This window comes from Pelodiscus sinensis, chromosome 2 (genome assembly GCF_049634645.1).
Source record: "Pelodiscus sinensis isolate JC-2024 chromosome 2, ASM4963464v1, whole genome shotgun sequence".
Lineage (NCBI taxonomy): Eukaryota > Metazoa > Chordata > Testudines > Trionychidae > Pelodiscus > Pelodiscus sinensis.
In genome coordinates this window covers 163,461,309-163,475,715 of record NC_134712.1, presented here as the reverse complement: position 1 = coordinate 163,475,715, position 14,407 = coordinate 163,461,309, and the positions used below count along the sequence as shown (strand labels likewise).

Below are 14,407 nucleotides of genomic sequence, written 5' to 3'. Positions count from 1 at the left end.
GAATGGTGAACTTAAATCACTAAACATGACAAAATATTATTTGATTTAAATTTTTTGAGGGGGAAAAATATGCTCTATTGTCGACTTATCAGCTGCCTAACATCATCTCAGAAAGGATGAAGAAGTTTTGCTGAGGCCAGCAGTAAGAATTACTGCTAGTCTGGATGCTGGCATGAAATTGCAATAAAGCACACAAGTCCATCTGACATTCCAATCACCATTTTTATGAACATTTTCCTATTTATTAATAGTAGCTGTTCTAAAGTTTTATGCCAGCTGCCAATTCTGGATCTGGTACAAATTTGAAATGTATGAGAAGTACGTTCAGCTGGAAATGATGAAAATAAAAGGTGAGGGGAGAATACAGCATATGCCGACACAGCAAGTTCATTGCAGACTAGTAGCAGAGCAATTGAATGTATGTATGTATTTAATAATTTCAAAGGCTTAGGTGAATTGCTCCAACTCTTTTCATCATGATAAATTGAGGCAATGGAGGAAAAGATAGCAGTCATAGAGGAGCATAACCCAGATTTTCAGCTTCAACCTCAGACTTAAAAAAATAAATCACTGAGCATATTGCAGACAAAAGCATATGGAACACGAAATGCAAGAGAACATATAGTATTTGCAAATAAGCTGCACTTCTTCCCTGTGAGAGTTTTTGTAAGAGATAAATAACAATACTAATCATCAGGAACAACAAATTACTCAAAAAAAAGCAATATGCAATTAAACAACTTCTGGTGATAATTTATTCCATCCAATAGCTGTCCTGGCTTAGTTCATTACTGAATAAGACTGACCAGAAGTGGTGTTGAAGAAAACCAAGAATCCTGTATGTGATGGAAACCATACACTCCAGCACTCCTAGTTCCAGCACCTCAGCTGACAGATAAGCTAGCCCACATTTAGCTCTAAATCCAATAGCAATTTTGATAGTAGAAAGGTCTTTGTAAGATTTCTAATAGCTTGGCTGTGGAGCAGAGTCTAGTTTCTCACCCTTGATCTACTCTTCAGGCTGTTCATCACTTTTGCTGGCTTTTGTGTCTTCTCCATGATCAGAATTCTCATTATACACCTATGCATCATTGGGGTGGGGGCAAGAAGGAAGTTCCTGGCAGGGAGCACAACAAAGCCCAGCTAGATCCCAAATTCCTGCAGAGGGAGGAATCCCACATGGAAGAGAGGAAGAACAAGGAACCTTTCTGCTATCCATACCTAGAGAATGTACCCAAAAGACCAGGAATGGTCTTGGTCAGTCTTAGGAAGAAACTGAAACTAACCCCATGTCCATAGATTCTAAACCACAAGGGACCAATATAGTCGCCTACTCTCAACCGCTCCATGACACAGTAGGGATGTAAAATCCCGTTTAATTGGTTAACTGGTTAAACATTATGTTTAACCAGCTCACCGATTAAAAGGGGGGGGGGGCGTCCATTCCAGCCCTACTGGGCTGTAGGGGCCTTCCCCTGCCCACCGAGGCTGGGATAGAGCTCCTCTCACCATCCCCCTGGGCTGCTCCAGCCAAACAAGAACAGTGGCCTCTCCCCGACATGGGCAGGCACTTCTCCAGTTCAGGTCAGAGCACATCGCAGGCAGAGGCTGCTCTAGTTGTTCAGCAGGTGGGGAGCTGTTCCAATCCTTAAAGGTTCACCAGAACCGGTAAGCATCACCCATCAAGGATGATGCTAACCAGTTAACCTTTTCCATCCCTATGACACAGACCACAAAATTAAACCTAGCCATTCCCCATCCAGGAAGTCCTGATCCATACAGCTGTTTACTCAGTGCATGGCCAGTGCCTAATCACTACTGAATATGTAGCTCACAGTCAAGGTTCGACCAGTCCCAGTCCTCTGAAAGCTGGTATTATATTTCAGTGCAGAAGCTGAAAGCTATTGTGTAGCCAGAGTGACTAATATTTAAAAGAAAGAAAGTACCTGAAAGGTTCTGCCTGATAACATTCTGTGATAGCTTTTATTTCCTGATGAAATGCAGACCTGCTTCAGGAATGGACAGCAGTTAATTCTATGCAGTATCAATGGACCAGGAAAATACCCACAGCCATGCTTTTCTTACACAAGGCACAGACATACCATCTTCTGTCCACAGCCTGGAAACAGAATTCAATTAACCAACACACAAATCCTGCAACCAGATTTTAGATATACAGCCACTGAATTGGGAGCAGGATGGACTCCAAGGAAGAACACTTCTGTATTACATCTTTCTCCACTCACAAACTTAAAAAGATTATTTAATAGCACTGCCTGGCATTTCTAGAAATACAATATAGTGTGAGAATTTTATCAAATCCCTGTAGAGCACTAACTCTATTAGTTATTCAGACTCTTTTTACAGTGCATGACTGTAAAAATAGTTGAAATAGTTTTCATCATTAACCTTTCACTTATGAAGAGGATTCTGAATGCATAATTATTTAGCATTCTGACACCAAATAAGTGCACATGGACAATACCAGACCATTAGGGTTATGTCTATACTGCTGGCTTTTGCCGGCAGAGAGTATGCTAATGAAGTGCTCATTAGCATTTGTCGTGCTGACATTACCATATTCTCTGCCCGAGGCTTTTCGTGCAAGAGGTTTTTGCGCAAAAACAAGCAGTGTAGACGGGTCTGTTTTGCACAAAATCTCCCTTTCGCACAAGATCCTTGTGCCTACACTGCTTGTTTTTGCACAAAAACCTCTTGCACAAAAAGTCTTGGGCAGAGAACATGCTAATGACAGTGCGACAAATGCTAATGAGCGCTTCATTAGCACACACTCTGCCAGCAAAAGCCAGCAGTGTAGACATAGCCTAAGATACTAGAGATTATAAGAGCAACATTTTCAAAAGTGAGAATTAACTCTGGGTGCTTCATATTCATGTGCCCAACTTGAGGTATTTTCAGAAGGCCGATGTTAAACACTTTCTGAAAAATCATATTGCTTTCAAGCTGTCTCAGAAATTTGGCGTACAAAGCCAGAGGCATTCAACATTTCTAGTCAATTTTGAAAAATCTGGCCTAATTGACTAAAGTTACTGAGAAAAAATTAGACTTTTATAAGCTTTTATTATGCGTTCTAGATGACCTTTGAGGTTTTGGTGTCCAAAGTCTGAGCTTCCTTGGGTTCTGAATTAGTACAGAGACTACTTCAGTCTTTAGATCTAGAATCCATCATTTTGGGGACACATTATATTTCAAATGTTACCTTTTTTCACACCATGTGCAGACGAGCACTAGTAAAGTACAGATTGATAAGGTCTAGATTTTTTTTCTACAAGTATATTTTGAGTAAGAGATATTTGTATAGGGGATATTTGTGGGGTTTATAATGAAGGCAAAGATCCATGTACAGCAGGGGTAGGCAATAATTTTTGCAGGGGGACCACTTCACGAATTGTGGTAGTGGTCATGGGTCAGCTCTCCCTTCTCCCCCTGGAAAAGATGGGGCCTCAGGTAGAAGGGGCAGTTCCCTCTAGGTACCGTGTTCCCCTGGTGGGAGGAGGAGACTTTGTGCACTCCCCTGCCCCCAGGCCAATCTCAGTCTGGGGGCAGGACAGTGCATGAAATCTCTAGCCCCTGCACCCATCCTGCCATGGGTGGGCAGCACCTAGAGAGAACCACCTGCTATTCTGAATAGCTGGCAACTCCCTATAGGCACACCCCTGAAGAGGGGAGGAGACTTTGTGCGCTCTCCCTACCCCCAGGCCAATTGGGACTTGGAGAGGGGGCGTAAATGAAGACATTCATTGTTCAAAATGGCTGGAGGCTCCCTGACAGGGGGAGGAAGCCACCAGCCATTTTGAACAGCAAATGACTTTGAGCACTCCTGCACTCCCGGGTCTGGATTGGCATAGGGCTGAGGTATGGCAAGGCAGATTGTTGTTTGGATCAAACAGCTTGGAGGGCCAGATCCAGCCCGCAGGCTATTTCTTGCCCATCCCAGATGTACAGCATGACTGAAGAGCTATCCCCAGAAGACAGAAAAAAAGCACAAGTTAAACCTCTCTAGTCCAGAACCCTCAGGACCTGACTGAACCCAAACCAGAGAATCTGCTGGACCACCAGCAATCAATATTGTCTAGCAACACTTCCACTGCTTACTGGGCTCTTAGAAGACATTTAGGGGTACATAAGAGCTAAATAACAGAACACTGAAAGCCAGGACTGGTGGCTGTAAACAAACTTTATGGGACTACAAGAAATTGGCCACTCCCATGACAAGTGGACATGCGGCTAACTAAAATCATGTGGGACCATGGATGTTGCTGGAACAGAGCGTGCCAGAACAGAGGGGTTCAATCTGTAGTACTGATCTATGGTCCAGTGTATGCTACTACCAGAATTTATGTGGGTACAGTGGTGATGTTACTATGTTTATTCCTAGAAAAAGGCTAATTAAACACAGAAATCACATTACTATGGCCTCACAAGGCATAGACTGGAAATATCTTTATTGGAATCTTTGCAGTATGAAGTAGTTCTTCGCAAAGTACATCAGCAAAAATATCTGTCATGAATATCAGAAAGGAAAACAGAGTCTAATTAGCTGTAACAACTGATTCTTAAGGTCAACTGCAGTTCCACCAGGGATGAATTTATCCCAGGATGTCCACATTTTCCCTGCGATTGTATAAACTCAGGACACAGCAGAATGTATAGATCACCTCACTCTTTTGTTCTCACTTATTGCTGAGGTGACAGGATTAATGAAACAAGTTGCCTTGTTAAAGGAAAATCATCCACTTGAAAATAACATTTGTGCCTGAACTTTTTGTACCTACTGTAACACCAAAGATTGCTGTAACTGAAAAAAGCTAGTCAAAAATATTTACTCTGATTTTTTCCAGGATCTCTCCCTTATATTTTTACTTTGTGCATTTGCTAGCACACTGTGTACAGTTAGTTTTCCATTTCTCCTATTGTCACAAAGAGTAGAATTTTGACTTAAGTGATCTAAGTCACTTATTCGAGCAAGTCCCATTGGCTTTCAATGGAACTTGTGTTCCTCATTCACTTACACACTTATGAAAATTCCATTTTTCCTAGTAGGAGTAATTGTTATTTTCCCTGCAGTAGTCCTCAGAAGACTGGGTCCCAGAAACAGAGTTATATTAAATGTTATTCAAACTCTTATTCACTCCCCTCACTCTAGTGCAGCACAGAAAGTTTCTTCACACAACAGAATCCTGTGGAAGTCTTTGCCAGCAGATTTTGTGATAGCTAAGACCAGGGCTTGACAATCTATGTAATCTACTCGCTCGTGGCAAGTAGATTACATCCTGGAAGAGCCGGGTTCGGGCGATCTGCGCATGCGCAGAACGCCAGACAGCGTGGCTGGCGAGCGGGGCTCGCTGCAGCTCAGCAAGCCATGGCTAAGACTATAAAAAGAGTATCAGAGGGACAGCAGTGTTAGTCTGAATCTGCATAAACAACAGATTAACAGATTTATTGGAGCATAAGCTTTCTGACGATGCATCTGATGAAGTGGGTCTTTGCCCACAAAAGCTTATGCTCCAATAAATCTGTTAATCTATAAGGTGCCATAGGACTTTTAGTTGTTTATATAATAAGAGTAGTTATTAATGGTTCACAGTCATGCTGGGAAGGCATAAAAAGTGGGGTTCTGCAGAGGTCTGTTTTGGGACCAGTTCTGTTCCATATCTTCAGCAACGATTTAGATGATGGCATAGAGAGTATGCTTATTAAGTCTGCAGATGATACCAAGCTGGGGAAGATGGAGTGATATTTCAAAATAATCTGGACAAAGTGGAGACATGGTCTGAGGTAAATAGGATGAAGTTTAATGAGGACAAATGCAAAGTACTCCACTTAGGAAGGAACAATCTGTTTCACACGTACAGAATGGGAAGTGACTGTCAAGGAAGGAGTACTGTAGAAAGGGATCTAGTAGTCACAGTGGACAACAACCTAAATGAGACAAGTGTGACAAAAAAAGCAAACGTGATTCTGGGATGCATTAATAGGAGTGTTGTGAGCAAAACACAAGAAGTCATTCTTCTGCTCTAATCTGCGCAGATTACGCCTCGATTGGAGTGTTGTGTTCAGTTCTGGGCACCACATTTCCAGAAGGATGTGGAGAAATTGGAGAAGGTCCAGAGAAGAGCAACAAAAATGATTAAAGGTCTAGAAAACATGAGCTATGAGGCAAAGCTAAAGGAATTGGGCTTGTTTACTTTGGAAAAGAGAAGAGTGAGTGGGGACATGATAGCTGTTTTCAGGTATCTAAAAGGAAGGTGTGGGGGAATTGTTCTCCTTGGCCTCTGAGGATAGCACAAGAAACAATGGGTTTAAATTGCAGCAAGGGAGGTTTAGGTTGGACATTAGGAAAAGCTGTCTAACTATCAGGATTAAACACTGGAATAAATTGCCTAAGGAGGTTGTGGAATCTCCATCACTGGAGATATTTAAGAGCAGGTTGGATAGACATCTGTCAGGGATGAGATAGACAGTGCTTGGTCCTGCCATGAGGGCAGTGGACTGGACTGGATGATCTCTCAACTTACCATCAACTAATCAACTAAGTTAGATAGGTTGATGATCATGGAGGATAGGTCCATCAATGGCTATTTTCCAGAATGGTCAAGGATAGCTTCTCTAGCCTGTTTGCCAGAAGCTCGGAATGGGTGGTAGGAGATGGATCACTTGGTGATTACCTGTTCTGGGGAGCCACTGGAATGATTAAGAAAAGAGATGTAGTGAGTAGAATAGATGATCTCAGAAGTGACATTTGGAATAGACTGAAATGGGGCAATGAAGGCTAGAAGCAGGTAGAGAGTAAAAAGATGCAGTAATTAGGACAGCAAGTGACCTTGGCCTGGACAAAACTTCTGAGATGCTCACTTATTTTTATTAATTTTTAAATTATGACAGAGCCCAGAGGCCCTGATTAAGATAACATCCCAATTGTGCTTGGTACTATACAACTATAAAGTCAGAAATGGCCTGAAAATTTTATAACCTAAGTTTCTTCCCAGATAGTATCATTATCTTTACCACAGAGGATCACCCTCCCTCAGGATGCCATTTCATTGTAGCCCTTCTGACAAGGAGGTGAGGAACTGCTTGGAGCCAAACCTGATGCAGGGATACAAGGTCTCTGCAGGGATAGCTGTTGCCTTCTGTGAAATATCTAGGAATCATCACTTTTGGGGACAGACTCCATTAAGGTTCTGTGAGGGAATTTTTGCAAGGAGATATGCACACCTAAACAGCCTCCTGTAAGGGAATTCACCAGAAGAGACAATCTGGCTTTCAGGTTTCAGTCCAAAATTATTTGTCTTGCTGCAGTTTTGGTTTAACAGTAACTCAAATAATAGCAACTCATAAACCTCTCCCTCCATATGGCCATTTTTATAGTTTCTCTGCAGAGACTTCTCTCATATCTAAGTGCTTTACAACCATGGAACCACTCTCACCCTCCCTCGCGTCTAAGACAGAATTAACAATTCACACCTGTCACCATGAGGCAGCAAGTCTCTCTCTCTATCTCTGAATCCAAACTTGTTAACCGATTACAAGCTGTCCCAGTACTTCATCAGAAGTTAAGAGTCTTTTTTTCAAATTGGTCTATTAAAAATATACAAACTGACAGCCTCTCTTTAAGTCAAGCTTTGTTTGTAACAAGTAAGAGTAACTCCATGAATGAGTGCTGGAAATTAAGTTTGTGTTGCAGCATTTTAAGAATATTTTAGGCAAGAATTTCTAGCAACATTCTGAAAGATTGAGCTTCTCCACTGAAAGAATGAACAGCTTAAAACATGTAAAATTGTATCTCTCTACAAAACATTAGTAGTATTACACTGATCATGACAAAAATAATTAGCACTCACTACACTTACAAAACAAATGTGTACATTTCTAACACAAGAGGATCCATCCCCCCACATTTTTATGAATCTTTTTGTATGCTTCATTTTATTTTGATTAAAAATAACACATTTTGCTGATGACCTATGTTCACTTCCTAAATCACAAATGCAGCTTTCATCGACTACACTCTGTCAGCAAAACCACAATCATTCTAGAGGATGCCTATGAAAAGCTGTAGTCCTATTTCATATGAGTGCACATACATGCACTTCTTCCCAATCCATTAAGTTGCACTGAAATGCATAAGAGATGCAGAATTTAATCTATTCTTTTCCTGCACTCCACAATGAGGAATGTATTCTGCTGATTCACATTCCCAGTTGCACTAGCTAGTGGAAATTACCACACTAAGATTCAATAGATATGGGTAGAATAGCTGGGCAGCAGCTAAGTAAATAAGCAAATGAAGATATATGTAAGTTAGTATTACCTTTGCTCCACAGAAGATGAAAATGACTTTTGTCCAAAGGCTGATTAAGAATCAAAAGGCAAAACCTCAGGTTTCCTATTAAAAAAAAACACAGATGATAATGCTCATTAACAAGTAAATTGATTTCTCCCCTCATTTTCTTAATTATGTTTGCATTTAACATCCCTCCCTACTTAATGTTAGGCTAAAAACTTGGGAGCAGACTTCACTAATTGCCTTATTTCTTAGGTTTCACCATTTCAGATAAATAGAGGCAGCCAGAGATTCATTAGATACATTTTACTTAATAGAGGATTTTATTAGCAAGTCCCTTTTATTTAGAGCTGTTCTCTGCTAACAGGCCCCCTCAATAGAACACCATGTTTGTGCAACTCTCTTGTTCAGTTCTGTCTTGCTGTTGACACCTGCGGATGGCATTTAAAGGTTTTAGCATTGTATAAGGTGCACGTACAAGCCGTTGGTTCTGCGAGAGAGAAAGAGAAGATTGCAGCTACGTTATTCAACAAAACTTTTTTACAGTCATGGACTTGGGCCCCACTCTGCTAGAAACTGAACAAACACAGAAGAGAGGATCACTGCCACGAAGAACTTACAATTTAAGTATATAACACAGGAATCATACTGGATAAAATGTAATTATTTTACCAAAGCATATTCTTTTTAGTGTATGTCTGTGTGATGGAGTGGACCAGGCCCTGAGGCCCTCTGCAGGTGGCCCTGTGGTCCTGCCACACCCTGCACCAGAAAAAAGCCACAGACAAGTCCTACAAGAGGCTAGAGTGGCTTTGGAGGAACCGGCAGAAAGGTCCTACAAAAGGAGCTACAGGACCAGAGTCAGCTCAGTGTCTCTGAAGCCATGAAGAGATGAAGATTGAAGAGACTGCCTGGCTAAGGGAACAGCAGCACCATGGAGAGCTCTGTGTGGGGCATTAGTGTGAGACTATGATGAACTGAGGTAAAGCCCTGAGCAAGGGGCAAGGAACCCTCTCCAGGAAGAGAAGCCCAGGAGGCATCACACTCTCCGGAGTGAGGAAACTAAGAGACAAATGCAGAGGGACACTAGCAAAGGGCACTGGGATGGGCCCCTTTTAGGCATCTACCCGAGAGGCGGTTGTGATTTCACACAAGGCTGTGTGACTCGGAGGGAGGGCTGAGTAGCCAAAAAGGCTGAAGGACAGAGCGAGTGCCCAGGCACTTGGCCAGAGGGTGGCTCTCAGGAGAGACGAGTGACACCCCCCCTTACAGTCTGTTATCATGGTGATTCCACAGACTAAATCTGATTCCTGGAAACATGCTATCACCAACATGCAACCCTATAAGACTAAACTAATGAGCCTGCATTTCCACAGATTGAAGTGGCCTGTAAGCCCCTACAGTCCTTAAACTATATCCAACACAGGGGACAAAAAAGAACACACAAAATGTAAGTTTTAAAATAAATGGATACTAGCTATTCCAGACTGCGCCTCCAGGGAGCAAATGTAACCCCTACGCCTTATTAAGGTTGCATGTGCTGGGAATTGCATTTATTTCATTTCCTAATTATCTATCTTGGAATAGAAGTTTCCCCTGGAGCTTGATTTCCTTAAGCTCTCAGGTTAATGAAGTCTATTTGATCATGTGAAGCCAATGTAATTGCAAGGAGAAATCATCTATCCCTAGAAGGTCTTTTGTGCCTCTGAGCACATTTAGTAGAGCAGAAGGTGGAGCAAGGAAAGACTCGGGCGGAAATATAAGGGAACAAAAAGGTGAAGAAGATCTCTGCAATGTGCATTAAATTCTTGGGAAAAAAAGAAGGAGATGCATAAATTCAGCCACACATGAATAGGCATGAGAGGCAGCAACCTGCACTCTACTAAAAACTACATTCAGACCGTGAATGTACAAACATAAAACAATTCTGCATATGAAGTACCATTATATGCTGTGATATGGCAGTGGCATGATACCCTGGAAAAACCACATGCTCACCACCTAAAAGAAAGCCATTATTGAGATAAGACTACCACACCTCTTCTATAAATGAGAACTTGTAGTTTGGCTCCTGCTAGACTCAACAAAGACGACAATCAGAAAAGGTCAGCAAAGTACAAGTTTCAGTATTTGCTTATTTTTTATTACAAATAAAGTGAACTGGGTGATCAGAGGCACATATTTTCTTATCTACTCCATGGGTGTCATAACTGTCTTGGCGATTACCTCATCACAGCATTTTCTAACCTATGATGTTTTGTAGAACCTAAACTGCTAAACATTATGGAGGCTGCTCCCCACTTGAGCACTTAGTTGACGTTCCTCTACTCTTCTGCCAATTTCTTCTGCAGCAGGGTAGAAGCTAATAGCATATACATATGGTCACAGAAGTTAAGGGTTCAGGAAACCACAGTAAATAATTGGGTGTGGAACTTTCTTTCGTCAAGTTTGAGCATGTTTTTACCTTGTACTTGAACTGACAAAGACAGATGGGAACAATACATTTAAGTTGAAAAACAATTTATAGCTACATCTGGAAGTGGGACCTGGGAAGCAGAGCTCTTAATGATTAAACCTCTTTTTCTGGTGACCCCCATCACAAAATAACAAGTGGACATAATACATAAAGGTAGTCACAGATACTGTACACTCGCTGAAGTAAGCAAATCACAAAAGTCTTTGCCAAGTGTTAAACCCTATCTGCACACGGTTAGCTCTATCTGCACATGGTGGAGGGGAGGCAGGGAAGAGGAGAGATTATGAATGTCAGTACTGTATTTTGCTGCACATTTTGGAGGTATCTGCTGTAAGTTAACAGACACTTAAAAACATTGGCTCTGATTTTGGGTATTCAGATTGAGACACGAAAAGGCTCATTCTCAGAGGTGCCAAACAAACACCCCAAACCCTCAATGAAGGCCTTAGGAACTGCAGATGCTCAGCACCTCATGCACAAATGGGGTACACAAAACACGATGGCATACAAAATTAGTGGATGCTTTTGAAAAATGGAGCCGTGGTTTGCACAAGTGGAAAGATGCAATTATGACGTTCCCTATATTTATAATGGGGAACACAGCATACATGTTGAATGAACCACAGCGACAGGAAAAATGACTAAATATTAGACACCTGTGTCACCAAAGCAAGCACAAACAGAACCATTTTAACAGTGCTCACTATTGATAGCCAGCTAACCAAAAGGGGCCAGACCTTCAAAACGGACATATTGCCAGTGAAGTGTAAAGTAAAGCTACAACAATTTATGCTCACTGAGAATCCTGCCTAAAGAGTGGCAATTAATAAAATGGACATTTTTGATAAATGTAAGACCACACTGAAACTTCAGCTAGGCAAGAAAGATTGTTTAATGGAAACTACAGCATTGCTCCATGTGATCTATTGGCTTCTCATTTGAAAACAATCCACTTCCTGGTCTTCAACTTTATAATCCCTTACATTGAAGAGAGGCGCTCTCATGGGCTGGCTGTCCATCCATTACTCAAGAACAATTAGCACTAGGGCTGCCAACTTTCTGTCTCACAAAACAAAATACCCTTGCCCCAACTCCTGCTCTGCCTCTTCTCTGACACCCTGCCCCTATTCATTCCATCTTCCAATCCTCCGTCACTCACCGTCCCTCTGTCCTGACTCACTTTCACTAGGCTGCGGCAAGGGATTGGAGCGCAGGAGATCGTGACAGGGGATGGGGATGCAAGCAGAAATACGGGGTTCTGGGTGTGAGAGAGGGCTCAGGGTTGGAGTATGAAGTTGGAGTGGAAGTGGAGGTGTCCTCCAGCTGGGAGGCATTTACTTCAGGTGGCTCCTTGAGGAAGCTGGCATGTCCGGCGCACTGTCCATGCCCACAGGTGCCAACCCTGCAGCTCCCACTGGACATGGCTCCCAGGCAATGGGAGCTGCAGAGCCAGTGCTTGGGGTGGGAGTAGCACATGGAACTCCCCTGGTCACCCTTATATCTAGGAGCCAGACATACTGGCAACTTCTGAGAGCCACATGGAACCAGGGCAGGCAGGGAGCTAAGTTAATGGCCACCAGCATTCAGCACTCCTGCTGTAAAAATTATTCAGGTGCCACTGCCTCCACAGGGCTGGAGCTCTGAGTGCAGGTTTGCCCCACTGCAGGAGAAAGCCTCGAGCCTCCGTACCACCCAGGCAGGTGAGTGGTCCATGATTATTCTTCCTGTTGGTTATTGTCCCATGACAGAAAAAAGGGTCCCACCCAACCTGTGAAGGATATTGCAAGGATCTGGGCCATATAAAAACAAAGGTAGATAAATGGAAGTCCAACTGCAGGCTGATCTCTGTGTCCCGCAAAATAAACAAAATAAACTGTCATGGGATAAGAGGGAAGGTTATTGGTAACTGGTTAAAAGACAGAAAACATATTGTAGATATAAATGGTCAGATTTCAGAATGAAGGGAGGTAATTAGTGGTGTCCCTCAGGGGTCTGGCTAATCTGGGACCAATCCTAGTCAACATATTCATAAATGATCTGGTAAAAGGAGAAATCAGTGAGGTGACTTAATATGCAGACAATAGAAAATTACTCAAGACAGCTAAGTCCACAGCAGACTATGAAGATTTGCAAAGGGATCCCAGAAACCTGGGTGACTGGGCAAAAAAGTAGCAGATGAAATTCAATGTTAGTAAATACATAGTAATTCACATTGGCAAACAAAATACCAACTATACATACAAAAATGATGGTGTTGCTGGCAAGAGTAAGTCTCAGGTCCAACACTGAGTTCTCAAAGTACAAAAACATGCTGCACAGGTATCTGTCAAACACAAGCAGTTTATTTTCTGACAGCTATCAGCTGCGCCCCTTAACTAAAAGAACAATATGATAGGAAAAGCGGTATCTTACGTCCCTTCTGCGAGCAGGGAACCCTGTTTCGGCTGCAGACAAAGCAGGAGACGGTCTTGGCTTCCAAGGCACCAGTACCAAAGCCCACTGGTGAAGTTCAAATTGTTGTGCTCTGGTGCAGTTTTAAATACAGTGTCTCTACCTTGTTTGGCAGTTTGGAAATTTCCAGGAGTTACTCATTACTTGCTGATGGCTTAGCTATTGATCTGGTACTGATCTGGTTCTATTTGTTCTTTGGCCTTGTTTACGTGATTGGTACATTAGGGTAAGCAGGATTGTTTATGTGTTCCTGCCCTTTACCCTTATCTATAACTTGTTTTTGCTACACTGGCACCATTGCTTATCTTCAATGGCGTATGTTCCTTGAGGCTTGCTTCTGACCCATCAGATATAGGAAAAAGGGGAAGGGGGGAATACATGTCTCACCACCCCTAAACTTGCATATAGACAGTTCTTCTGCAATTAACACCTACAGATGGTGTCTAAATTAGAAAGATATCTGCGGACTTACTGTGGATAGTTCTCTGAAAACAGCTACTCAAACTGCAGCGGCAGTCAAAAAAAAAAAAAAAGCCAATAGAATGTTGGGAATGATTAGGAAAGGGCTAGCTAAGAGAAAATATATTTCCTCTATATTAATTTATGGCACACACACATTTTGAATACTGCACTCAGATGTGCTCTCCTCATCTCAAAAAATATGTACTAGAATTGGAAATGGTTGAGAACAGGGCAACAAAGAGTATTAGAGTTATGGAATAGCTTCCATAAGAAGCAAGATTAATAACACTGGCACTTTTCAGCTTGGAAAGGAAACAACTAAGGGGAGATATGATAGAGGCCTATAAAAACATGACAGGTGTGAAGAAAATAAATAAGAAAGTGTTATTTACTCCTTCTTGTAACACCAAATGAAATTAAGATACAGAAGGTTTTAAATGCAAACAAAACGAAGCATTTCTCCATGCAACACACTGTCAACCTATGGAACTCTTTGACAGAGGGTGCTGTTAAGGCCAAGACACTAAGGGTGTGTCTAGACTACATGCCTCCTTCGACGGAGGCATGTAGATTAGCCAGATCGGAAGAGGGAAATGAAGCCGCGATTAAAATAATCGCGGCTTCATTTAAATTTAAATGGCTGCCCCGATCTGCCGATCAGCTGTTTGTCGGCAGATCGGGGCAGTCTGGACGCGACGCGCCGACAAAGA

At 42.2% G+C, this 14,407-nt stretch overlaps 1 protein-coding gene across 3 annotated transcripts in view; it reads right to left on the bottom strand.

The window, feature by feature from the left end:
* Positions 1-14,407, bottom strand: part of TPK1 (thiamin pyrophosphokinase 1) — a 455,370-nt gene that overhangs the window by 342,697 nt on the left and 98,266 nt on the right. Inside the window, exon 3 of one of the 3 annotated variants that reach the window (XM_006124113.4) lies at positions 8,336-8,410. The exons of the other annotated variants lie outside the window; for them this stretch is intronic. Within the exon in view, the coding sequence (XP_006124175.1) occupies positions 8,336-8,410 (75 nt within the window). The remainder of the gene's footprint in view (positions 1-8,335; positions 8,411-14,407) is intronic. 3 annotated transcript variants of the gene reach the window in all.